Source organism: Tinamus guttatus, unplaced genomic scaffold (genome assembly GCF_059628265.1).
Source record: "Tinamus guttatus ecotype Peru unplaced genomic scaffold, ASM5962826v1 Tinamus_guttatus_pri_ptg000046l, whole genome shotgun sequence".
Taxonomy (NCBI): domain Eukaryota; kingdom Metazoa; phylum Chordata; class Aves; order Tinamiformes; family Tinamidae; genus Tinamus; species Tinamus guttatus.
This window is the reverse complement of record NW_028288580.1, coordinates 541,853-569,090: the sequence shown is the minus strand read 5'-3', so window position 1 is coordinate 569,090 and position 27,238 is coordinate 541,853. Positions and strand designations below refer to the sequence as shown.

Sequence of the window (27,238 nt, the reverse complement as noted above, 5' to 3'; positions counted from 1 at the left end):
TTTCCAACACAAATATCACCTTGTTTTTCATATACTTTTCACTCACAGTTTCAATTACAATTTATATTTCAAGAAATGTTGCGAGTTTGTGAAATCTCTCAAATGATCTTACAGGGGAAAGGCCATACAGGGGAAAGCTCGTATCACTACATCTTTACTTCCGTTGTTACTTGTCCTAATAAGAATAAATCATCACAGATATACTGATACAGCTTCATTTTGCCTAACAGACATATTGCAAAGTTTGCCTGGCAAAAATTCAGTACAGAAAGGAAATATGACTATATGCAAGAAGCATCATTCAGTTCCTGCCAGCTTTCCCTTGCAACTATAAAAGCTATATTTTTTTTAATTGACGAGGTCACCAATAGGTACATCTCATTCTGAACTAACCTCTGATTAAGTCATCTCCTCTTTGATACCCACTTTCTTCAATGCAGTTGAGGCAACCTTTCACAAATATATTGTGAATGCAATAGATTTGACCTTTTTCACGATCAAAGTCAATTTTCTACATGCATCTTAACATCACATTAGTGCAGACTATTATTATTCCACCAAATTCCAAAGTTTTGAAATCTAATTAGTTCTTCTGCACGAATTAACCTACAAACCTGGTCATTAGGAAAAAATAGATATATTAAAGGTATACTTGTGAACTTTTTAAGAATAGCTATCACCTAAAGTATCTCAAGGCACTCAAGCTCACCTAGGATTTGGGAAAAAACTATAACCACTACTTACAAAGAAAAATAACACATGATTCTTTGTTGACTTCTTCATTTTCAAATTGAAGGCAGAGAAACACAAAAAACAACAGGTCTTTCAACAACAACAACAAAGACCACAGCTAATCCAGACTTCTGAAACCTTCTCAACTCAGCTACATTAATAAAAAAGGCATTTTCTGGTAAGTTCTTACTTTGAAAAGAAGGGGGGCAGTACAGGCTAAACCCTAAAAAGCAGAGCATAAGAAATCATCTCTTTATAGTAGTTCATGGTAAGGAAATGGCTCAGCTGAGGCAAATTAGAAGAGTCTATTCGGGAACACTGATTCTATGAGCACTGTGGGAACTCTGCAGACAGAAATCTACTGGTAAATCTTCACTGGCAGAAATATCAACCTTCACAAGTACACAAGCCTGAAAATATGACTTTCAGTACTTCTAGTAAATTTTGTCCATCCTTGTGGAAATTTTTGTAGTGAAAAGAACATGCAAAGAAAGTGAGGGTATAGATTCTCTATTTTGCACATAGACCAAGCCAAAATGATGAAGCAAAGCTTCATCATAAAAATCTAAATAACATTTCTGAGTCATTCAAAAACTGTTTTACAATTTCCTGAGTTCTGAATTCTCTTTTCCTCAGACTCAGCAAACTGTGTGCTCCTCCTTGCAAGCTACTACACACCAATTTTGGAGGCCTTTCTTAGCACGGTTAGAACTAATCCAACAACAATTTAGTGATGAAAAGCTCCCCCTTTTCTATCCGGAGATCTTAGGAACCTATAGACTACTTCCAAAAGGTCTCCAAAAGATAATTAGGGAAAGCATGCTTACAGACAGGATGTTTGAATTGTTAAAAAACAGGACACACCTCCTACGAAAATCCTGGGGAAGAGGTTTCCCGGATTAAAGAAAAATAAATCACTGCTCTCTAATAATTCAAATGTCCAAGAATCAATTACTGTAATTAAAAACAGCAGTGATTTTACAAGTGCTGCATGAGCTAAAAAAGAAAGAACTGCTACTCTGAAGAGTTTTCTATCTAAGCTACCTAAGCAGGCGGAACAGAGGGAGGCGACGGAAAGGGGGACTAGCAAACAAGTAAGTTATCCAAAGTCATGTCAGCCACATATCTTTGGAGCTGCTGAACTGTTTTCCCTTTGTCAACCCAAGTATTTTGTTCCTTCTCAGTGATTCCCGGTGGCCGTCATTCTGTGTTCTCACAAGCAGGCAAACAAAGCCATTCCGCAGGGCGGACCAGGCTCCCCGTCCCTCCTGCCTATTGATTTAACTGCGGACACCGCTCACAAGAGAGAGTCACAAAATGGCTGACCACAAACTACCCGATTTTCGCCTAGAAGTCCAACTGGAGGAATGTACATCCAGATGCAGAACCAGGGTTGATCCTGTCCCTTCAAATCCTCCCAGCTGGTGATGGGGGATATACCTGGCTGCGGTGGTGCTCCGGGTGACGGGGTGCACAACCAGCCACGGTGGTACTCCTGGGGTGCTGGGAACATTCCTGCAAAGGGAAAGCTTCAACCACAAGACATAGTTTGGAAAATTATGAGCTTGTGAAGGAGGGGTTTAAACCTCATATATCTTATATTCTTTACCAAAAGGATGATGTGCCAAGATTATACAGTGAAACACAAAGACGGCTGCCTGCTTGAGCTTAACTGTATGTTATAGTATTTTAAATTAATCAGTAGACCTAACTACAGCAAAAGCACTGGAATCCATACATTGCTAGTCAGAGTCTGAGCTTTAAGACCATGCCTTTTTATTTTATTTCACTGCTAGTTGGGTTTGCCCACTGAAACACTATGTCTTTTTTTCCTGCATGTGAGACTGAAGACACTTTATTTGTTCTTTGCAAGCTGTAATTGCTTATATATATCCTCCATTTGCACAGTTTTCTGAGGAGGAAAGTTGTCTCTTTGTAAATATCTTTGAAATCAACTGAGTAAGTGAAAGATTAGTCTTTTTTCTTTTGCCCCCCCCCCCTTTTTTTTAGGATATCCTGATACATTTCCACTTATGACAGATGAGAACAGACAATGCTGTTTTCTCTTAAAGCAATTTTTAATCCCTGAAAAAACATTCATTGGTGACACGTTTGCATCAAAAAAGAATTCACATTTGAAAAGCTGTAAGAAAAACAGATGCTCACAAATGTCTTCAAGCATTATGATCAGGCATTTTTAACATAAGAATAACACTTCCCATTTACAGAGAGCACCTGTATCCTCCAATGAGAGTGAGGGGTCTTCAACAGCTCACTCGCACTTATTACACTCATGTAATTAGTCCTCCTGGATGCTACTTAAAAGGAACAGAGCTAATCGAGTGTAGAGAGATTGCAATATCAGGTCCTGGATTATTATATTACAAATAATGGTGGGAAAAACAAAACAAAACATTTAGTATACAAAATATACAGCATGCTGATATTGAAGGGACATTATGATTCTCCAATTAAAAAAAAAGTCGTCAGTGTTAATCTGCCCAAATAATATAAATTGCTTGCATCAACAAACACAGTACAATTAGCTTGTTACCCTTAAACTGAGTTTAAAATAAGCAAATTGTCTGATGACTTTGATGTTTTCCACCCAAAATGTGCTGGCTAATTTTTCCATTCCAGTTCCCATTCCAATCTTTTAACTGCCTTAATCTCCTGCCCTCAGATGTTGACCTCCTAAGAACGGAGGCCAGAGGTCAGCACAGACAGACCTCAAAAGATCTGCACTATCAATTCATGCCTGAAAGATTTCGCCTTCACAAAAGAACCACTAAAAAAGCAAATTCCAAAATCTGGCTCCACATACCTTATAAAACACAAACTCGATGCATTAGAGTCATAAATAGTTTAAAAAGACAGGACCTAAACAACATGATTTTTTTTTTCTGATAAAAAAACCAAATAACTAAAACCAATGGAATCAACACGAAATGGGTGAACTTCAAAGATAAAAATGGAAGGCTCTAGAAGGGAGATAATTTAGAGTCAACATTTTAGCCATGAACAAGTATGTTCTAACTGTTTGTAAACCTTACATTCTGAAGTAGTATTTTTCCCCCACAGGCATTTTTCAACACAACTTGTTTTCTTGTAAGAGTGAAAGCATACTATAGCTAAATCAGAAAATAAAACAGCAGCAGTTTATACAAATTTTACTGCTTCTTGGTGAGACTACTCTCTTGTTTACTTGCAAAAATCAGTCCTACAAAAGATTCCTTGTTTGGTCAATGCATATACAAATCTCATGGAAAAACTAAAAATTTATTTCTTACATGTAAATGAAAAGTATAGATTGCAAAAGAGAAAGAGAACTTCATGAGGATTCACTGAGTTAAAAATACATGGTTAACATATTAGTCCCATTTGACAAAACTATTTCTCAACTCCAAGATTTTTTTTGTTATACAAAGTACATAAGGACAAAAGTTCTAAAAATGATTAACAATACTTCCACATTTAATAAGCTCCAACTGATCTACTTGGGGAAAAAAAAAAAAGTAAATTAAAAGACTCCATGGATTCTTTTTTGACTTAGAAAAACTGAAGTGATTAGCACATTTTAAGTAACTATTGAGATGTGAGCACATATTCTTAGCACTGGTTAGGCAAGGAAATAATCATAATTCCCAAAGAGTACACTTAAGTGCAAAAACTTGAAAAAAAAGAATAAAGTGGACCAATGACAAATTAAAGAATCTTTCATATACTTAATAGAAGTTATTTCAATCAACTCAATAAAGCAAACTAAAAAAATCAAACCTTCATGAAGGTAAAAAAAAAAAATCTTTACGTTTGAGCTATGCATAATTTCTAATGCTACTGATGATTCCCTACCATTATGGGAAGAAGCATAAGTAAAACCACATAATCGTGTAGAACAACCAGTCTCTTTATGCAGACATAGGCACTGGCACGCACACACTCTATTCTCTTGCTTGTATGATTAAAATTTAGCACAACAGAAAGGCAGAACCACTAAAATTAAACACTAGCAAATTTGAAGCTAAATATGAAACTTTTAACTATTTCAACTTTCTGTATTGGTCAAAAGTTACCCATTTATCATCAAAAATCAAAGCACTCTAGTTAAACTTTGATGCAAAGGCTATTTGTTGCAACGTTAATTGCAGGCAATAAAAAGAATGCAGCCCGTGCTTTGCTATTGTTTTCAAAACTGTCTAAAGTAAATTAAAAGTTCAGCATTTAAACTGTCCAACAGCTGAAAGAGTAAAACTTCAAGTTACTTCTAGGCTAAAGAAAGCCATTCGGGATGACAGCAGCGCAATTTAAATCAATTTTTTTTTTGTACTTTCAGCTATTCATTGTAAAAGATGTAGTGCCAGAAGACTCAATACCAATAAGAGTATAAATGAATGGAGATCAAAGAAAAGAAATTGTATAGCTCACTCCCATATTTCATAATGACTCTTCACAACTCTTTCTTCCTTAGCTGTTCCACAGTTCTGTTACTGAACTCCATCCACTCCATTAATAATGCCAGCCTCGTGTCACTGTTATTGCACCGCCACCTTTGCTCTTCCTTGGCTACGGGCAATTTCTTCTGTGAAACTAGACGCTTCTTCATTGCCTTAGAACATCCCAGTCCTTTTTCAAAGCAAAAAAACAACAACAACAACAAAAAAGCCACCCAAAACAGCCCAAATGCTCAAACCTGGTAACAGTGTTCAAGCTAATTTCTACCCATTACCTACAAATTCAGTATTCAAAAAAAAAGGAGGAAATAATTTATACTGCACTAACAGCCTATAAACTATAAGATGACCATATAAAAACATATGCTGATGGCCTTTTTTTTATTTGCTGCATAAACTGGATGGTAGTTATTGAATATTTCCTCACATCCTACTTAATGCAATGCCCGGACCACCATTTCCGTCCAAACCTTGAACACTACAGAAACATATTAATTTTGTTTGAGGCTCTCATTAAGATACCTTGACACATTACAAACACTAATTATTTTGCAAGGTGTCTATGAAATTGAGTACCACTGATCTCAAGGTAATACACAGGTTTCTGGAGCACAAGAAAAATGTCAAAACCATTTTCCAAAGGACTCTTACTTTAGGCGCCCAATTTGAAATGTTAGAACCTATAACAGAGCACTTAATATTTTATAGCACCTGATATGTTTAGGGCAAAGCTCAAACTGAGCAACAGTTGCAGCTGGGAGCATGTGGTGGTTCTGCAAAACAAAATCCAGATGTCTCACGTTTGTCACCCAGTAAATGAGGAACACACAGTGAGCCAACTACTGCAGAAAGACCTAGTTCAGATCAACACCCCCAGATCTCCTGGAGTCACCTCGGCCTCCATGGAGCAGTGAAGGAGGGACCTCCTTCCCATGCAAGTGCCAGCTCTCTGCACACTAGCGCCTGACTTCGAGCAACCTTTCAAAACAGAGGAAACCTTGATTCAGTTATAAATAACTTAGCTATAATCATTAGAAAAGGGAGGGGAATAACAGGAGGGTGACTGCACCACTGATATGGTGATGACTACTGCTGTGATACATTCCTCATATAATGAGCTGCTAAGCTGCTTGACAAGATATTGAAGTGAATTCACATCTTTAATGATTCATATTTAAGTAGGGTTGATCTTAAAGTGTCAAGGATTGAAATACGAAGTCACTGCTAATAAAAGAAACAGTTGTAGTGATCTGAAATTAGATTAAATTAGATTGTTGCACAGACTTTTCTGACTTGAAATTAAAGGGTTCCAGTATTTTTATTCATTCCGAAGAGTTCATCATCTGAGGCAAATGAAAGAAAAGGCTGTAGGAATATCTGCTTTTAGCAACTATGCTTTAATTAAGCTTTCTCCACCTTTCAGGCTTTTTGGTATTTTTTTCAACAAGTTAGCATACATGACAATTCTTCCATCATCTGAAATCACTATTATAATCTTTCTTAGTGTTATATATTTACTGCATACTTTGAGTACCTTTCCTAGGTGATGTTGGAATGCAACACATCAAGAAAAGCAAGGAAATACAACTGTTTTCCTACAATAAAAGGAATTCAGGGGCTTAAATATTTACACAGATCAGAGTCTGTGCATCTTTTTGAAACATTCACAGCAGTTAAGGTTTTGCCCTGTTCTGTTCTCAGTTCATCGACAGCTATGGAGCATCACATAAGCAGTAAGGACAACAGTCTGTAAATCAGAGTCAACATTAGCTTAAGAAGAAACTCCCACTCCCTGGGAAATCTTCAAATTATGCCCTCTTACCTGTTATTTTCAACTCACAGGCTTAAGTGTGCACTGAACTGCACTGTGAAGAGGCATGCACCTTTTTTTCCCTTATGGCTGCCCACTTGAAAGATTCAGGTAATAGTATGATAATGAAATAAACCCAGTAAGAATTATAAAAAAATTATAAGCAACTAAAAAATGTGAGGGAAACTTGAATTAAGGGAGGGAAGTTATATTAGGAAGATTTGCAGAAAAAAAGAATGATGTTTTAAAAAATATTTACTGAAAGAATTTTGACTTCCTATTGAAGTTAGCTATAATCTCAGTGAAACTGCAAAATTCACAAATGTAAAACTCGAATTCTTTCTTGCTTCCAAATTCGTTAAGAGGTAAGGAATTATTACTTCAAGACTAGAAAAGGCAGTTTATATCTGTGCCTGCAGTTCTTTCTTCTTGAATTAACAGTAAAGAAATAAGATGTAACTAAAGCATCAAGAGTTCCACAGGAACTTAAGGAAAAAGTTCTTAACAGTGAGGGTGACAGAGCCCTGGAACAGGCTGCCCAGAGAGGTTGTGGAGTCTCCTTCTCTGGAGATCTTCAAAACCCGCTTGGACGCAGTCCTGTGCCATGTGCTCTAGGTGTCCCTGCGTGTGCAGGGGGGTCGGACTAGATGATCTCTAGAGGTCCCTTCCAACCTTAAGCATTCTGTGATTAAGCACTATGCTTAGCAGTAACTCTGAGCAAGATGAGCTCTCATGAGATGAAAAGGAAGCATGAAAGAGTATGTGTGTGCCAGTAGAGAACAATGGATTTTAGTCTTAACTGTCTTCTTTCTTATTGAAGGAAATATTTGTTCTTGATTTAAATGTGCCAACAAAAATATCTTTATTCAGCATATCCGTAATTTAATTTTCAAATGATCTATGTGTGTAGAGGTCCCTTCTTGTTGCCTGCATTAGCTTCTTTTCCCTTACACCCATAAGCTCCCCTAAAGCAGAAAAAAACCCTACCACTAGTAAAGCATGTACTTGTCCCACTAGGGTAGAAACAATAAAATGCTCTCAGAAGAGCTGCACTTTAAAATGTTGAGCAGGATACAAGAGACCATCTCAAATTCCTCCAGTCACAGGAGGGTTAGAGGAGCTGGTCTCAAGAGCAACAGGTTCAACTGGGATGGCTGGGAAAGAAAGACCACGTGTAGGTGTCTGCCCCTGCCCTCCCCTGTATGTTGCTGCCCCACAGCTTCATCACTCAAGCAGCAGCTCCTGCCTGGCACGTTAAAACAAAACAGCTCCTAAATTGCCCGCAATACTCTTTGTAGTAATTTGTTTGCCCAGATCCAAAGTAAAACTACAGTGTGATCATTAAGCACATGAGTACACTGCAGTAAAGCTCTGAATATGTGTTTGTGTTATCCTGCAGACAAGCAATAGCTCATCCCTCAGTGAAGGGGGGGTGAAATACTCACAAAACACGAGGCCTGAACAGACATCCAATTAAAGAAAAACACTCTGCAAACAGTGTATGTACTTGAGAGACCCATCTGCTGTGCGCGGACGTTTTACTCTATATGAGGCTGCATAAAAATGACACCTTCCTACACACTTCATCTGTTCCTTGTACGTTTTTGGAACTGTATCTACTTACTTTAGCAACAAATTTGTATTTCTTATTATAAATACTATGAAAAATGTCTACACATTCAGAGAGACATTTAAGACATCTTTATTCTGGCTCTACTCTGTGCTTAATACAAGCTCCCAATTAAGTATATCAGGCTTGGACATGACTTAGTGAAAACTGGGCAAACTTTCTATCAGGTTCCCGGGGTTGTTTCAGCCCAGAAATCTGCTTCACTGAAAACACATGAACAGCCCTATCAATAAACACTTAACCTCAAAGGTGCATTTGGTTCTTTTATGAGCCTAACTGCACAGCCCATTTCTTGCTTGCACCCAAGAAAGTAGGCCGTATGGAGCCACTATATATTCATAGATGTTTAACCAGAAACACTGAAAAAAAAAAAATCAAGTTGCCTTATAGTGAATTTCCTTATTAAAAATACATGAAACAGAAAACAGCTCCTTGAATGAGGAAATGTAGCTACTACAATTTACTTAGCCACTACAGCTGACATTTCCAGAACAGCCTGAAGTTTATGTACACCCTAAGGCTGGAGGGAAAATCATACCCAATGTTGTATGACCCATAGATGTCAGGCACTATACACACCAGCAAGGGACACTTGTTTCCTCTTCTTCCCTTGGCCCACCTGTCTTTCATCTTCTTTTGATGAGGAAATTATCCTATCTTAGAAATCCCATTTTGTTCCAGCCATGATGGGCATACTGAGGCTGGAAATATGCTGAAATATTCAGTATGCAGGAGCTGCGTGGTTGTTGAACTTGTTCTAACACAGACGGATGATCTGGAGATTTTAACAAGGACTGTTCAATAAATACATGTAGTAACGCCTTCCAGTGACCTGTAACTTAGATTTGGATGGATTTGCACAAATTCAAGGACAGGTAACCTCCTGGCTCTTGAGACCCATTTCCAAGCCAGGCTTCAAGCTTCCGTTCCAAAGCACAAAGCGACAGCTATACAAACAAACAACCCAAATTCCCCTATCTTTTAACTCTTATTTAAAAAGCTTTCTGATTGTAACCCACTCTTGGAAAAATCTGGACTATTGCTAAGACTCCAAAAACAAACTGACATCCTGAAGAAAGAATCAAATATTGAAAAACTTTGTCCCTAATGATCTAAGTCCAGCAAAGCTATAACCTCCTGAAAACACTAGATTACAGTATAAAGTTATTTGGCTTTTTTTTTTTTTTAATCTAGTAATGTTCTGCAAGTTCTGTCTGTAATGAGAAGTTCATATTACATTAGTGGCTTACTGTGGCATAGTCAGCAAATATTGATAACAAGATCAGGTAAGAAAGCTCATCACATACTGCTGCTTAACACTGTTTCTAGCCTATTGCCTAAATATGGTAGAATCACAGAATCATTATGGTTGGAAAAGACCTTCAAGATCATCAAATCCAACCATAAGCACTTTAACACCGTGCCTGCTAAACCATTCCCTGTCTCATCTACACATTTCTTGAACATATGCAAATTGTAAATACAACCTATATAACATAAATTATAAATATATAAAACGATGTACAAAAAAACCTCAAAATGTGCTTAAGGATCTAGGTAGAAGGATCCAGCCCTCCCAAGATATTTAAAGCAACATCTATTTGCCTTTTGAGAGTTAGGTGTTGGCACTGAACAAACGCCTAAACCACCAAGATGGAAGGTCTCCTTCCCTACTCCTACACTGACTGACTCCGTAAATACACGCCAGTGTTGGAAACAGGATAGTGGGATGGAGGGACCTCTTTCCATACGGCAGGTTTTGTGCAAGAGAACAAAGTAAGTGGTGGTCCCCATGGGTCCCCACTGCAATGCTCCCCCTGCCAGCCTGGTATGAACAACCCCTCCTCTGACCCCACAGCAAACCCATTCCTAAAACTAATCCCAATGAATTAAAGGGTGGAGGGTGAGACCAGCATGTTATATTCATCAGAGGTGGAATCTGGTGCAATCTGAAGCTTCCTTGCCCCAGGTGCTGTTAGGAGAGTGTAGCATGAAACTTGCTGAACTAGAATTGAGAGATGCTTAGTTATTTCTTCCTTGTCCCTTCCTCTTGCTTTATTCTATTGATTTAATCAGGTGTAATGTTACTCATACTTTGTAATTCCCCCGCCATTTTTTTTTCCCCCCAAATGTTCCACCTGAGGTTAATTCAAGCAAAGCAGATTCAACAGTACAGAAACTCTGCTGAAAAAATATTTGACTTTGGCTCTCTATTAGGGATATTTATAGATCCTGAACAATGTCGTGGGGTCTCAATGCCAACCCTACATTCTTGTCCTGGGAGCACCATTGATCATCTTCGTTAACATTGTGCCAAAGGTCTGCAGGTCAAATTTATCTGAATACACACTGCACTAAAGAGTAACTCTCCAGATATATAAATTTGAATCTTAAAATCTTAATATATGTATCATTAATGTATCTTGATATTTGTATCATAGTCTTAAAAAAATGTGACTAATAGCACAGTCCTTCGTGTAGTTCCCTTTTGGCACAGAAAACACTGGAAATGTTTGTCTAAAACAAGTGAATTTGCACTCATTTTTCCCTTGAAAGTTTCCTGGTCTGTTAAAATTAAACTATAGTAACCTGTTTTCTCTATCCTCACTTTCCCTTCTTCCAAACTGTATCTTGAAAGGGTGGGTTACATTTACTATATACTGGGCAGCCTGTTCCAGGGCTCTGTCACCCTCACAGTAAAGAAGTGCTTCCTCACATGGAGGTGGAACTTCCTGTGTTTCAACTTACACCCGTTACCCCTTGTCCTGTCACTGCCCACCACAGAGAAGAGTCTGGCCCCCTCCTCCCTACAGTCACTCCTCAGGTACTTGAACATGCTGATCAAATCTCCTCTCAACTCTCTCCTTTCTACTGGTCAGATTTCGTATTGAAACTGATTCTCCTTCCAAGCAAGCAAAGACACTACTCTTCACCGAGTGAAGATGTCAGTGCTTCTCCTGATGTTTGGTATCTTCTCTACTTAAGCATAACTGAAATTTGGAAGACAGAAGTGGGCAGATGTTTTTGTCCACATTATCATATGCAAATCTAATTTAATTTTGCATGGTTCCTTCTTTAGGGGCAGATGAGACATAAAAGAGTGCACTGTCTCATGGATCACCTTCCTGCACCATTTTTCAAAGTGTGTGCGTTCAATTCTCTCTCTATGCTTTAGCTACGACAAAACATAACTGAGAATGGGATTCATCTCACTTAACTTGAGAGACGTGTAAGATAATTACTGACAGCACTCCAGCTAGGCTCCCTTTATAGCCCACAAAAAGAAACAGTCAAGAGGCAAGATTTATCCCATCTATTTTAGATTACGTAGGATGATAGGAATTACTTTCTGAAAATACCCATCCCTCTTCACTAACTCCACTCGGTATCCTAGCTGCATACATTTGTTCAAATCAGTGTCTCCTTAAATATGTATTTTTTTTTCCTGGTCTATTTACATCCTGCCTATTTAAAGTTCAATATTTTTTTTGAAGCAAGGACCACCTTCCCTCTTACGCTTGCGCAACAAACTGGACAACAGTATCACTATAGCATGACTACACATTTGTCACTGTAATATGAAACATCAGTAACAATGATAATCCTAATATCCTTCACAGATTACTAATTATAGTCCATGGGAAACAAATGGATAAAGAACAACTAAACTGGAAGACTATCTTTAAATAAAACAAAAGAAATACTGAATTGTTAACAGCCACTGCATGCAACCCAGCTCTGAAAGGGCAGATATGCTACCAACCCAAAAGAAAGCTTTGTCCTGCTTACAAAGCCTCCCCTTGTGGCTATGGACTCTGCTCTGTTACAGCAGCCACTCAGTAGCAATACATTTTGTTCATGTCCTCTAGTTTTAACGAAAAAGGTAAAAAGAGGACAACTATTATATTGTCTCCAGTTCTTGATTAAAAAAAAAAAAAAGGAGAAAGCTTCTAATCCCCAGTTTCCAGAGGCTAGGCTGCGCTTCTTTTTCAGGTGATCCTCTGTTTCCCAAGATCTCCTGTTTTAGAATTTGTAATGGAAGAGTTATGCCATAAATCAAATACTACAAGGGAGAACTTAGCTCTTGGGATGCTCTTACTAGGATGTACTAAATACAGTCAGACCTTCACAAACTATATATTTTCCTTCATCTCAGTTGTTACAGCTACTGGGCTTGGCAACACTGTGAGGAAAAAGGGAAATTCAGGTGGAAGTGATATTCACACAAATACAGAAATACAGAAGCTTTGGGACAGCAAGACTGCCTTTGTGGAACTAGGTGCAAGTGGCTTCACAGTTCAGCTTATTATACAACTTCCTCAAGCCATTAGAGGCAGAAAGTGAAGTTGAGCAATACGCAAGGTCAGACACTGCACTTGTGTAAGGATGTGCAGCTCTAAGGTCCAAATTGTAAAACACAGCATAATATCACAAGAGTAAGTCATTCTGCAGACCATAAGGCCCTTTTGAAAAAAGCCTGATGTTCTGTTCAATAAGCAAAAATATAATTAATCAAATTACATACATCTCATTAATATTAGACTTTCAACCTTAGCTACACTACTTACACTTTCTTCTATATGGAACTACTGATGCACAGTTAAAAACCCTGCTGCACACAACATACTCTTTAGCATGCACAGTTCTCAACCAAACATGACATGACTTCACCTGCATTCAGACTGACCTCTCTTTTCAGTCTAATAGCAATATTTTCAAAATAACATTACATTCCTTTACACGCTTCCTCTAAGCCAACATAGGCTTTCTAAAGTAAAAACAATCGAGTGTGTGATTTATGTTGTTCTATGGGTACAAATTAGTTCAGTCAAATTACTAGGCTACATATAAAAGCCAAATTTATACAGAACAGTTTCCTTTCACAAATGAACAAAGGCTCAAAACATAAATTTGAGAAAAACTTCCAAAGAAGAAAAAAAAAAAAAAAAGGAGAAGAAGAACAAATAGCAAAGCAAGGTAATTACCTATCTCCCTTTGGTTTTCTTTTTTGTACTGTCTTCCCTTTGGGTCGTCTTTCACTTCCTAAACAGGGGCTCCCACCAGGGCCTGTTACCCGTATTGATTCAAGGCCTTTGGAAGATTTCTTAAAAGTAAATTCCACTGGTTCTCCTTCTTTTAGGCTTCTAAATCCTTCCATGTAAAGCTTGCTCTGTAAATAGGAAAAATACTCTTGGTTACCATTGCCTTAAAAACAATATTTACATTCATAATGAACAGAACAAATGACTATCCTGGAACACATACATGCAGGTTGAGTAACACTTCTTGCTGCATTGGCTAGTAGATGATACAGCAAGCTACAGTCTTGGACACACTGAAAACATCATTCAACACTAAACAAATAACAAGATCTTATTTTTAGTAAGAACAGAACCAAAATAGTATTTTCTTTTTTCTGTGTTGAATGCTGTGGATGTGAAAAAAGTACAGTAAATGCTGCATTCTTAAGAAAACGTTCTTTTTAGGAGTCTGAAAAAGTTATTTAATTAAATGAAAAAAAAAAGCAAAAGCTCATTTCTGAGCAAATGATCAACTTACTATCAAAATTATTGTCATTTATTTTCCCTGTATATGGGACATAGTTCTGCTGGTCTGAATCAATGATAACAATGAACACAAAGGACAGGAGCAAAGTCAACTGAAATATGACAATTAAATACCCCAACTGAGCTGCTAAATTTCTGTTCACTATCAAAAAGAATTTCATCTTGTTAGAATGATTTACATATGTAATTTAATTCACAGAAAAGGATATCATTGTCACCAGCACAAATAGTGATGCAAAGAAACACGGATAACTCTTTGTGTATTACACTGTACTAGCTAAGTCTTGGACAGGCTGTAATCAACAGGAGCTTGCTGTTGATTTTAATGCACTGAAAATGTTACTCTAATCTGAATTCCTATAAATATGTAGAATGCTAGCTCTATAGTCCAGGAGAGGTGTGATGAACCAAACACTTAAAGCAAAAAGATATTAAAAAATAGTAATAAAGTGATAGACACTTGTTGCACTTAAGATTTATTTGTAAGTTACACCTTGCATGAATGAGATTAGTTGGATTTACAGAGAGCAATAGAAAATCTTTGTCAATTTCCAAACGTTTGCTTGTTTGATTTATTGGGTTTTTTTTTTTTTTGGCACAAGAGATATGAAACATGGTTCATCATTTGCTCATGAAGTCTTCACAGTAAAGAGGAAAATGCATCTTGATTGATTCTCACTCAGTTCTTCAGCATTCACTTAGCTGAACCACAGAGTCAAGAAGAGAATCTTCGCTACAGACACCTTCCCACTCAGCTACGTGTCAAAAAAAGCCAAGTGACACTTGACGGCGTAAGCCGTATCTACTACCCAAGTCTGCCACAATCCCTGACATGGCCCACAATTCCTGCACCCACATTACAGCACCATGGCACGATTATTGGGGCAGTCTTGAGTCCAGGTTTTTGGGAAACCTCATGCATGCTTTGGGCACGAGATATCGGAATCCTTATAGAAAAGATCTGAAGCTCAGCTCCCTGCCCTGAGGTAGATGCGTGACAGCCTCTCAAGGACAAAAGGGACCTTCATCCCCCGGGCAGAGGTTCAGCCTGCGACACAACACCCTGTCCACCCACAGGGTACTTGGGCTTGTCCAGCATGGACTTAAATTCAGTACGAATTTGGGCTTGTGACTCCTCTCAAAACAGTACAGGCATATCATTGAGGTGCCAATGATTTGCTTACTGCTGTGAGAGAAAGTCATAGCTGCCCGTCTCTTGCAGATGACTGATACCCTGATACTCTAGGGTATCTAAAATAGCACTAGACACTTTTGTTCAGGCATCTAAATCCCACCCCAAACAGCCTTTCTGTTGCTTTCCTCTGCAGGCTGTACTGACGTAACTTCACTGACTTTTAACAGAGCACAAGAATCAGCACCTTCATAGTTACAGAGGATATGGAGATACTCCTCACTAGGATGCCCCAAGGAGAGGACAAGAGGCAACAGGCCCAAGTTGCTTCAGGGGAAATTCCACCCAGATACTGAGAGAATCTGTTCATCATCAGAACACTTAAACTGAGAAGGCTAGAGAAGTGGTAGAATTTCCCTTCCTAGAAATAGTAAGAGTCACCTTGACAATGCTCTAAATGACCTGCTTTCAACACATGGTTGGACCAATGACCGCCAGAGATCTCTGCTAACTTTCCTTTTTTCCACAGTTCAGATGTCTTAATTTGGAGCTCTTAATTTGGAGCTGAATTCCACTCAAGGCTAGAAAATAGGGTTCCATTTCCTAGTTCTGCAACAGAGCTGTCTGTCAACCTTTGTCTGTCTTCCTGAAGAGGGACATTATTACAAGATCTACTTTACACAGGACTCATAGGCTAACGATTACAACACACTTGGGAAAATTCATTTCAGTCAAGCCCCATGAGAGCACACACACCTTTCCTTCAAAAAACACAAAGCAAAGCAGATGAGCTCTCACACACTACCCAGCAGCAACCACTCATAATGCAACAAGAAACTATGAATGCAAGCTTGAGAAAAAGGACTCAGTTGTATATATTTTTCCAGTAGTAAAAAATAGGCAAGAACACAGTTCCACTGGCTCAGATGAAGGCTATTTCTGTTCATGCAGTCATGCAGCTCTAGTTCACGTGGCTCTTCCACCAAATGTTGTAACAACATGAAGCATGAGACAAGTACTTGACTTTCTAGGTGAGAGGTTGGGTGGTAAAAAGAAAGAGGGGGGAGAACAGAAAAGAAGAAATGCATCTAGTAACTGCCCTCTAAATCATAAGCATGGCAACTTTGGGAAGTGAAAGTATAAAGTATGAGGAGGGAAACATGCACCCCCCACTGTCAAAAGAACTGGAGAGTAATTCTGGAGAAACCAATAAACCAAAACCATCCAGGAAGGCAGCATTACTCCAAGAAACCACTCCGCTCTTTCCCAACAGTGGGAAGGGGATCTACATCACTGAGAAGAAATGCTGAAGTTCAGCATATGTGCAGAAGAAGACCCCACTGCCCAAAACTCATTACTTGAAACGTCAGATTTTTGCCTTGGCATCAACTCACCTCCTATTTCTGCAGCAGCCACAGGAGAAATCTTTATAAGAAGGTGGAACTGCCCCAAATGTGTTTTGTCCCAGGCAAATGCGTATGGTTGAACGCTCCAAAATAAGGCAGTCATTGCAACACAGAGCTGTGCTAATCACACAGGGAACCTCAACAGAAAGCCCAATACCTCCCACTAAGACCGAAGCAGCCATGGAGGTTTTGGCTATTTTTAACTATAACTTAATGAAGAGATATTGAAATCTACAGCAAGGTTGATGCATGTTCCAAGTTTCACTATTTATAAAACAACTCAAAGAAGCTGACATCTGATTTACACAAATCATTAGTATTCTACTTCGTTTAAGAAAAAAATGTATGATAAGAGGCAGAAATCCCTTACCTAATACTGGATATGATTAGTATTCTAAAATGCTTTTATTTTTCTCATTTCACTGCTTTATCAGAAGAACTTTAATTTTTAAACAATGCACAGTATTTACAAGTGAATTTTTAAATTTTTTAAAAAAATATATGGAACAAATACCATGTTTTCATAAATCAAGTATTTTACAAGTGTAAGTTTTTGCATGTTTGCTTTTCCAGACAAAAAGAGAAATGCTAAAAAGGAAAAAAAATCCAAATGACTTGCACAGTAACTATAATAGTTGTTGTTTAGCAACAACTGTTTTCTGTTTCACTGTTATGGATGATTTTGCTGCTGACATTGTGTAAATATGTATGGCGCTATCAACCAGCTCTCAGCGAGATTCTTTGAAGGTGCAATGACAATTCAAAACCACCATGAAAAAATGGCATTTGGAAATCAGTAGAAAAAAAAAAGAGACCTGACTTTTAAAGGTGTTGAACAAAAAATATCTGTAAAGTCGACTATTTAATCCAAGTTAAGAAGTCCCGACTAGCTCAATACTTTTTCTCACATTACTTAAATAAATAAAACCCGTGCGATTAAAGGCAGCCAGAGTTTCAAGTCAGTGAACCATTCTAGAGACCTGAATGGGGTATAGGGCACATGGCCAAAGAACAAAGGCTAAACTTAAAAGCAACGTGCTTCTCCTCCTTTCTCTCAGCTGTCACAAACTTGTTATTTTTATCTGCAGTCAATACAGTGATTTCAGACTGATGCTTGATTTTTTTCTTTTCTCTTTTCTAATGTGACAGTACCTGGTTTCTTAAGATACCCTATTATTTCTTTGCAGTTTCGTCTATAATAGTGTCAAATAACTATCATAAGCAACAGCTTTACTCAAAAAGCTAGTAATTTTTTAAGAATATCAACAACTGCAAAATTAAAAGTGAAAAACTAATGCCCATAAGTTCTTGAAAAGTATTCCCTAGTATGAGAAAACCAAAAAAAGACCCATAATAAATACAAACTGTATTAGCAGGACTGTTGCAAAGAAGGTTACCATTTTCTTTCCAGTGTCAGGAAGTGCTTACAACTTGCATTTCCTTCTGCAAAAGAAACTTTGGAATTAAGTCTCATTACAGAGGTCTGTTCTCCTCTCAATAAGTGCACATAACTTCTATTAATGTGTGTACAGGGAAGGCAGAACAGGTTCCCAAGAAGCTCCTCTACAGATTTTTATATGTCATTTCTACTCAGGGCCTTATACAACTGCTGTTGTAGGCATGAAGTTCTTAAGAGGAAAGAAAAGGAAAAGGAAAGGAAAAGGAAAAGGAAAAGGAAAGGAAAAGGAAAGGAAAAGGAAAGGAAAAGGAAAGGAAAAGGAAAGGAAAATGAAAAGGAAAGGAAAGGAAAAAGAAAATGAGAAATTATTAAATTATTTAGGGGCGATTCTGCTTAGATAGTTTATTTTCTCTATCTCTCATTTTGGGCACTTTTTATCGATGCATCAGTTGATTGGTACAATGGCCAGATGCCAGTTATATGCCTGCTAAGTAAGAAAACTTTTTTTTCCTCATACAAATTATTAACAATTAAATCCAGACAGGAGGAAAAGCATAACCTGATGCTCAACTACACTAAGCACTGGAAGAAATCTTCTCCAAAAGTACCCTGCACAGCTCTGTCTGGAGTTAGCAATCTCAGGGGTGACTTTGAAAACTGCTCTCCCACAAAGAAGACACAGAGGTAAAGGATCTATACCAGTGCTCTTACCTGCATTAGGTCAAAAACAGAATTATTTAACTATTGTGCACTGTAAATGTTAGGGGAAGTATTGCAAAATAGTGCAAATTGCATGATACAAGTGTGGCTGGAAGAACCCACTGAGTTAAAAAGAAATGTAATGTATTTTTGCAGATGGAATGCTAAAATCAACAAAAGAACTCTAAACAAACAAACAAAACCCCACAATAAACAATAAGTCTCTCAAAGGGCAGTCTTTGCTCAGCACAGAAAGCCAAGCCTGGGCACCCATAAAGGCCATTTAACAACTCCCTCCCGCTGACCTCCAGGGCTTCTTCCTGCTCCCTGGATCTTATCTTGCGCCAAATCTGGCACTTCTCTGTCTTCCCCCCTAGGCCAGTTTAACCCACTAATCTGACAGGAAACAAACTCCTTTTTTTTCTTTAAAAAAAAGGGGGTGGCGGGGGAGGACAGAAGGAAGAGGAAACTGCCACACATTTCTGTTGTTCCAGTGAGCTAAATCTGTTCATAGAATAGTTCAATGAGCACGAAAGCATACTGAAAACTGTAACTATTGAGATTAAAATGTATTCCTTAATATTGTAGCTAAAAAAGAAAAATCCGCAAGTGAGAAAAAACTGTAGTACTAGGTTTTTCTTCTGTAAAGCTCAACACACATATGGTAAGTTTTTAATAACAAAAGAAATAAAGCTATGAAACACTCTGCATTTCTTGAAGATTTGTATTTTGGCTGCATATTACAGGATACAATATTTTCTGGATGGAATAAGCTTTTTCAAGTTACTTGATATTTGCTGTAGGGAAAGTGGTATGTATGCAGTTGCTGCAATGCAGCTGGTGCAGCACAAATTCACATCCCTGTTTACTTAGAATTTTTTTCTGTGTCTTGAATTTCTACCTCCAATGCAGTCAGTTTTACAGTCTCATGCCCTTTTATCACTATGTTGCTGTTGCCATACTCTTCTTATTGAGAAGTGTGCAGAGGTATTTATTTAGTTTTTGAAGAATAGGCTCACTTTAATTCAAAACTACCCTTCCTATACAGCAGCCTGATTTCTTTTGTTTCCATTTATTTTATGTCTAAATAAACTTTTACTAACTTTTTTAGCTCTGAGGAACTTCATAAACTCTAACTCCACTTAACATTTCAATTCTTGCTCCACCATGATACTTTCTGACCTCCAAAACCACTTTCTCTGATAGCCTACTCTTTCTTCCTTTCATAGCACCTCTTTACAGATGATACCTTTCCTAGGAGAAGATTCTCTGCTCAAAAGGTCTGGGTAATTTTCCCCACAATTCTTCTAATTTTTAATTCCATAGGATTCAAAATTTATATAGTCAAAGCCTTTTCTCTATTTAAGCCAAAAGTACATCAAGTACATCAGTTCAATCAATTTTGCTAACCAGTTCTCTTAATGTAACAAAAGCATGTCTTGATAAAAAGTCATTACCTTTTTATTTATTTATTTTATTTTATTTACATCAGTCTGGGCCACTTTTTTTTTTTTTTAAATGAACAGTTCTTGTGCAAGGTCTTCAATTCTTTCCAAGTCCTTCATATTCTGAATTCCTGTTTTGGGGAAAAAAACTATTGACTGTCATATGCAGAAATAACACATCATTAAAATAACCATTTGTGTTTAAAAATAAATCTGCCCTGAGAAACCTACAGTATTACTGTGCTGAGAAACACTACTGGTGTTTCTCTCTCATAATATGATTATGATTATTATACTACCTGTATATAAATCTTAATCCAGAGGTCAGCAACATGTCTTTCAGAATTACTTCCAAAGTGACTTTGGCTAAAGAGATTCTACTGTATCCGTGCTGTTTCTTTCTTCACATGATACCGCTTCATTCACGACACCTTACTGATTTTCTGCCTCATTTGCAGTATTTGTATTGAGGCTATGAATGCTCCTCGAGCATGTTTCCACTGCCTCTTAATATCTGGTTACATGTTCAACACCAGCTGTTCTGGTTTTGTATACTAATAAAAAGAACCTGGATAATAAACATCTTAGTTGCTTCTCCCTCACCTCAACCAATTTTCTAGTTGCATTAAGGATACTTTCTGTGAGTGTAGCACTGACAAAACTAGTGCTCCACTACTAGTTTTTGCTTTTCCCCTGTTGCTTTATGCAGGTAATTTAGGTTAACTCTTGCATACAGTTACCATTTACACATTTTTCCTTCTTGCGTGTTTTAAGACCAGGCATGAAAATCGAGCCAGCCTCGGCCAGGGGTTTTCTTCTCCCATTACACAGTCTAGGCATTTTCTCACTAGTCACGCTAGGCACAAGGTAGAGCTTTTTAAAGCTGCTTCAGCCAATTCGAAGGGCAGTTCCTATTCCCCCACCTCAGCTTCGCTGACCCTGGTTGCTGCAGAGAAATCCGTCTGCTGTGTCGTGGTAGTGTCAGGCTGTCTGCTAGTCAGCTCAGTGCACTGAATCCCTGCAGGGTCGGAGAAATACCACCGTGCTGCAAAGGCACCGCACGGACGCACAGCCATGGCAGGAGAGGGGAGACGGCCCAGAGCAGCAGGACAGCCACTGTTGGCAGCAGCTTCCTAGCTGTCACTTGTATTGCCTGGGGACACCCAGAGACCACACCATCAATGCTGGCACGTTCATAATATCCTCAGAAATCCACCCATTCCAAAGTGCCTTCTTTTTTGACTGTCTCTCAGCAGTCAAACATCTCCGTGTTTGCCTCCTCCCAAGCTTTCCCTCGCTTGTGGCTGACTCTACTTGATCCATTCCCTTTCCTTGGGGTGCCCAGGGATGTCCCTGGATGTTGGGCATTCACAACAACAAAACAACAAAAAAAAAACATGACAGTGGTGAGCAGCATATCTTTGTAGTGTCTACCTAGGCAGAGGATATTTCAATTTGCCCTTGTGTCAAAATAGCCCAAACTTCCAAGGACAAGAGCAAAAGAAGCAATTCTTGCAGCTCTTGTTCTATTACCTAACGAAAGGAGATATCAAAGTCCTAGACTTTTTTTTCTTTCCTTTTTTCTTTTTCTTTTTCTTTTTTTTTTTTTAAGTTTTTAAAAAAAAGTCAGAGCTATCAGAACATCCCTGGTTGCCAGGAGTTCTCTGTCTTCTTCCACACAAGGGTTATATGCAGAGTAAAATCTGCATGGTAAATCTCACTGTGCTGTCTCCTGTTTGGCATATCTCCCACAAGTTTAATGATGATAGCACATAGAAAACTATGGTTCAATTATTAAAAAAAATACTCTGAATGGTAACAGATCTTGCTATCAGAGAGCAGTTGTTCGCTAACAATCTAAAAAATCAGCTGATTTCCATGTAGATAGTCCCATAAATATAGATGTATTGTCAAGAGTACAAGAATGCTCTATTTTTGGTTTGTTGTGTTTTTCAAGTACTGAAAATGAGATCAGGTAGAAAGCACAGAATCAATGGTAGGCTTATTTCACCCAAAACTTAACCACAAGTTCATCCATATGCACTACACCCTTCTACAGTTGCCAGCCTCATCTTCAGAACCAACCACAGTACCTCAATTTTCCACTCCTGCCCTACTATGTCTATTAAGTTCTTTCCTCTGCTCCTTACATGCTCCATGCATGAGAATGCCAATGCCCTATGCCACGAAATGTTTTAGTAAATAAGTTTTCCCATCTACTTCCCTTACCACCTCCTAGAAACGCAAGAGACTGGATATAATTAAGTTAAAATGGGACTGCATATTAAATTTAAAATAAACCAGGCCAAGGTTGTGCTGTTCGAATATAGGTGTAGCAGCATCTCTCTCTCTCTCTCTCTCTCTCTCTCTCTACACACTCTTCCATTTCCCGATGCCCTGAAAAAGGCCAAATTTTCTTACTGCAAGCCCTGAACGTCCCTCTCTCAGAAAGCTGTCCTTAACATTTAAAGGGCAAACAAGCACAGGAATATAGCACCAGGAGAATGCAGGCAAAAAGGTTCATCTACCTTGTGGCCTCCTGGTCTTACATGAGAAAACCGAGTGTCTAACACCTCCGTAGATTACACTAGCTTACAACCCACCTTACAACCCACATACCAATGCTGAGAAAAAAGGCTTTTTATACAACTGATTTGGCAAAACTCATACAACTGATTCAGGCCTGATCCTGGATTAGACTGTTTAGCTTATCCTCATCTCTTGACAAAAAAAATAGCCTGGTTACAGTGACCTGCCTCTTTCTGTCCTGGCACAACAAGGTAGCTGCCATCAGCTTTGCAGACCGAGGGGAATACGGTGTAGCTGGATCATACTGATAGAGACAGGCTAACACATGCGTAGCTCAGGAAGGATGTGGCTTGTGAACATGAAGTTGGGTTGGGAATGTAGGAATGGGAAGGATAGAGAGGTGAGAGGAACGTGCCTGGATCATGCTGGGAGCCAGCAACATGACTTGCCCAAGAATCATAGAATCATAGAATGCTTAAGGTTGGAAGGGACCTAGAGATCATCTAGTCCAACCCCCCTGCACACGCAGGCTCACCTAGAGCATGTGGCACAGGACTGCATCCAAGCGGGTTTTGAAGATCTCCAGAGAAGGAGACTCCACAACCTCTCTGGGCAGCCTGTTCCAGTGCTCTGTCACCCTCACTGTTAAGAAATTTTTCCTTAAGTTCTTGTGGAACTTTTGGTGCTTCAGTTTGTGGCCATTTCCTCTAGTTCTGTCAGTGGGCACCACTGAAAAGAGGCCAGCACCATCCTCCTCACTGCCTCCCTTGAGGTACTTATAGACACTGATTAGATCCCCTCTCAGCCTTATCTTCTCCAGGCTGAACAGGCCCAGCCCCCAAGGGGCAGCAATGGACCCCAGTTAGGTCCTACAAAAGGCTCAGGGGGGCCAGCTGCTCATGGTGGGCTGGGCCGCAGCACGACCAAAGATTCAAGTTCAGAATCTGGAGGAGAGGTGGCTGCGTTACACTGGCCGCAGTGCCTGGAAGCTGCAGCAGAGCGAATTCCTGGTGCCCTCCGATGCTGTGAAGGCCCAGGGGCCGGGCTCGCAGCCGGCTGGGCAGACGCGCTCGCAATGCCCCAGCCGCCACCTCAGCGCGTCAGCCCAGCCGCCTGCGGGCCGGAGCCACAGAGAAACGTCCTCCAGCCACCACAGCTGCCCATCACTGCAAGGGGCCAGCGTCCCTCCGTGCTTCAAGGAGCTCCTTTCGTTCTTGAGCGAGAAGAAAGATGTGCACAAGCTACGGCAAGCAGAGCACTGAGGGAGCACGCATGGTATTTTAGCCAGCTGAGAACAATGATGATCTTAGGAATCCCAAGATGAAAGTCCTTTATCTGAGAAACTGGAACTTTGTGCAAACTCAAACTTTTGTGCATTTATAACACAGATGTCTGCACCACCCCACTGAGACCTGGAGTTTCACTGTGCAAAGTCCCACACAAATTACACAAGAAGACACAGTTTATCAATGAGCAACAGACCAATGTCACTAAATCATCTGGAGGTCAGAACCGACACTTGCTAATTATTTTTAAATTTGATTCATTTTAAATACCAATATAAAAAAGAAACAAAATATCGATCAGAATATCTGTTTACCTAAAGTCACTCATAGGACTTTAAGCACAGAAAAATAAAACAGGAATATCTGATGAAATTAGTGGGATTGTTATGTAATTGCTCATACACAGACTGAACTTTTAAATTGCACCCATTTTTAAAGGAATAGTTATTGTTACAATGTTATCTATACTGTAAAACCAAAATACATTCTTTTTTTTCATTCAATATTTTTTCATTTAGTTATAAAAGTAAAATTTAACAGCAGCAGTTAGGCAGTTTTAACAACTTCTGACTTATGATTCAGGTTCTCTTGTATTTCTATATTTAACATGGTTAATCCTCCCAGCCAATTCTTCCATTACAGATTATGTACTAAATTTTCTTCTTTTTTTTTTCTTCCTTCCTTTCTTTTTTTCCTTTCTTCTTTTGTTTCTTTCTTTCCTTCTTTCTCTTTCTTTCAGTTAATTACTTTGTACTGTTACATCCCATTAATCCTACCAGCTTAATGTCAGTTATATCTCAATTAGACACAATTTTCTCAGAATGACAACTCTTGATTAGCTCATGCAGATATTTAAATAAAAGAATACTTCTATCTGAAAGAAGTGATTTTTATCTTTTAAATCTTTATCAACATTTTGCAGCAGAGAAGGGGGAGTGATGGATCCTCTAAATATATCACAGTTTAAAGGTACTAGAGTGCAGTGAAACTAGTAACAAGTGTCTGGAATTGAACTGTTGTCTGGACATAACAGGAAATGAGTGGGTAATTTCAAATTAATTATTTTTGGAAATACACAACAGTAAAGGAAGATAGCATTAATAATTCAGAAAGTAAGTTTAATTTAGCAGCACTTTAAAATACTATTTTGGAGAACATTTAATTTGTAATTTAATAAAAAAAAATGGTTGTCTAAATAGTTACATTTTAAAAGTTGATGGAAATGTTTGGCTGGGATACCCTTCTGTTACTATACTCTGCCATAAAGGAAGCATCCCATGATTTGTGAAATGCCTCAGAACTTACTCTGATAGAATAAAAGTATTGAAAGTAATATCCTTCTTATGCAAATGGAATATATGTTAAAGTGATTTTTATTATAGAGGACAAAGGATATTTACAAAAAAAAAGAAAGAAAAATTAGTAGCATCATGTGGTGTAAGAGACATTCAGAAATGCCTGGAAAACATTACTTTTAAAATAATTCCTTTCTATAGACTTATATTTATTGAGGAAGTAATTGTGAACCTGGAATATCATGCATACAGCACATTAATGAAAGTAAGAAGGGTAATATTGGCTTTGGTTCAGATTACACATTACAAGACCACTTAAATTTTATTTAAGACTCTGATATTGAGTCTGCCATTTTTATTTCCTAATTCTACCACACTAACCCCAAAAGATTCAGTGTTTCCTGAAAGAGGGTCAGCCAAACTGCAGCACAAAGGGGTTCCTTAAGGGCAATTGCCCTTCCAGTCTGTTAACATAGCTCTTATCAACACTAATAGGAGGAAAAGATGCGCAAATGTATCAGCCTTTAACTCTGAATTTCTTTGCTTGTGTGAGTTACATTTCAAAGTAACAGACACAACTCATTGATAAATACAAGTGATTAGTTTTAATGTAATTATAATACAGTGAATATTCCAAAATGGAAATCCTTCCAAACACAAATTTCCAGTCTAACTGGAAAAACCTAGTAATATCCTTTTAATATGACTGAGATGCACATTCGCCTGCATTAATCTTTTAAAACTAAAAGCATGTTGTTACATAGGCTACCAGTTCTACATGCTACAAATTTCAAGTATCTCCACAAAGATTCACCCTTTTTCACTACAGGTTACAAGTACAGAGTCTTCTCTCTCAAACAAATTCTGTTTTATGAATGAATGCTGAATGACACTGAGTGTCACTGACATCTTCTAAAAGCCGTTTTCAGGACAGGACATCATAAGACCAGGGATATTGGCTTTGCGATAGTTATGTTTTCTTAACATAGAAGTAGTTTATTTATATTGTACCTATCAGTAATAACAATAAAACATTTCTCTGTTTGCTTATTTCCGCTCAGTTCTGGCTGGAGACTTTTCTTCCTAAAGTCCTTTTCTTCCTAGCATCATGTTACACATGGCAGGGAAAAAACACAACTATAAAAATTGAAGTCCTTTCAGTACAACACATTTGTTTAAATTGTTTTGCTGTATTAATGCAACTGTCTTGTCTCACAGACTTATCACCAATGAAAGCCAAACATCAACAAAAAAACTCACCAAACTAACAGCTCAAAAAAGTGACCCACCTCCCCTCCGTGCTAAACCTGGTATAGTTTGAAACCTCTATGATCTATTTTACCCTTCTATAGGTCTTATAAAAGTTGCCTGCTCTCTTGACTGTTTGCTTTTAATACCAGAAGTAAACAAATCCAGATTCTTTTTTTATTAGAGAACTTGAAAGAGAAAGCTCAAAGGGCTATAATCAGAGGTACATCACACTAAGATGCAAAAAAAAAAACAGACTTGAGTCTGTTTTTGGAAACATTACCCAATCTGTGTATTATTTCTTTATTTAGATACTTGTCAGTAACATATCTTATGACCTTATGCACATTGGTATATACTTACTGGTTACCATGTAAGGCACAACCTTCAGTAACTGAAAAAAGTCTGATACATTGTGTTACAGGGGCAGTAGTGCATCACTATATGTAATGATGTAAACATGCACTAACGTGAGATAATTAATAGGTGGGTAGAGTTGCAGCTGCAACTTCGTATATGCAACTTAAACTTCAGAATTCTCTGCATTTTTCCTTACTGACTATGTGAATTTAAGTCTTTCCTCATCACAGTTTATGTGTGTGCATGTGT

The 27,238-nt window shown here is 38.3% G+C and overlaps 1 protein-coding gene across 2 annotated transcripts in view; it reads right to left on the bottom strand.

Annotated features, from left to right (window-relative positions):
* Positions 1–27,238, bottom strand: part of LIN28B (lin-28 RNA binding posttranscriptional regulator B) — an 84,447-nt gene that overhangs the window by 23,377 nt on the left and 33,832 nt on the right. For both annotated transcript variants that reach the window (XM_088538336.1, XM_088538340.1), the window contains exon 3: positions 13,609–13,793. In XM_088538336.1, coding sequence (XP_088394462.1) covers positions 13,609–13,793 — 185 coding nt within the window. The remainder of the gene's footprint in view (positions 1–13,608; positions 13,794–27,238) is intronic.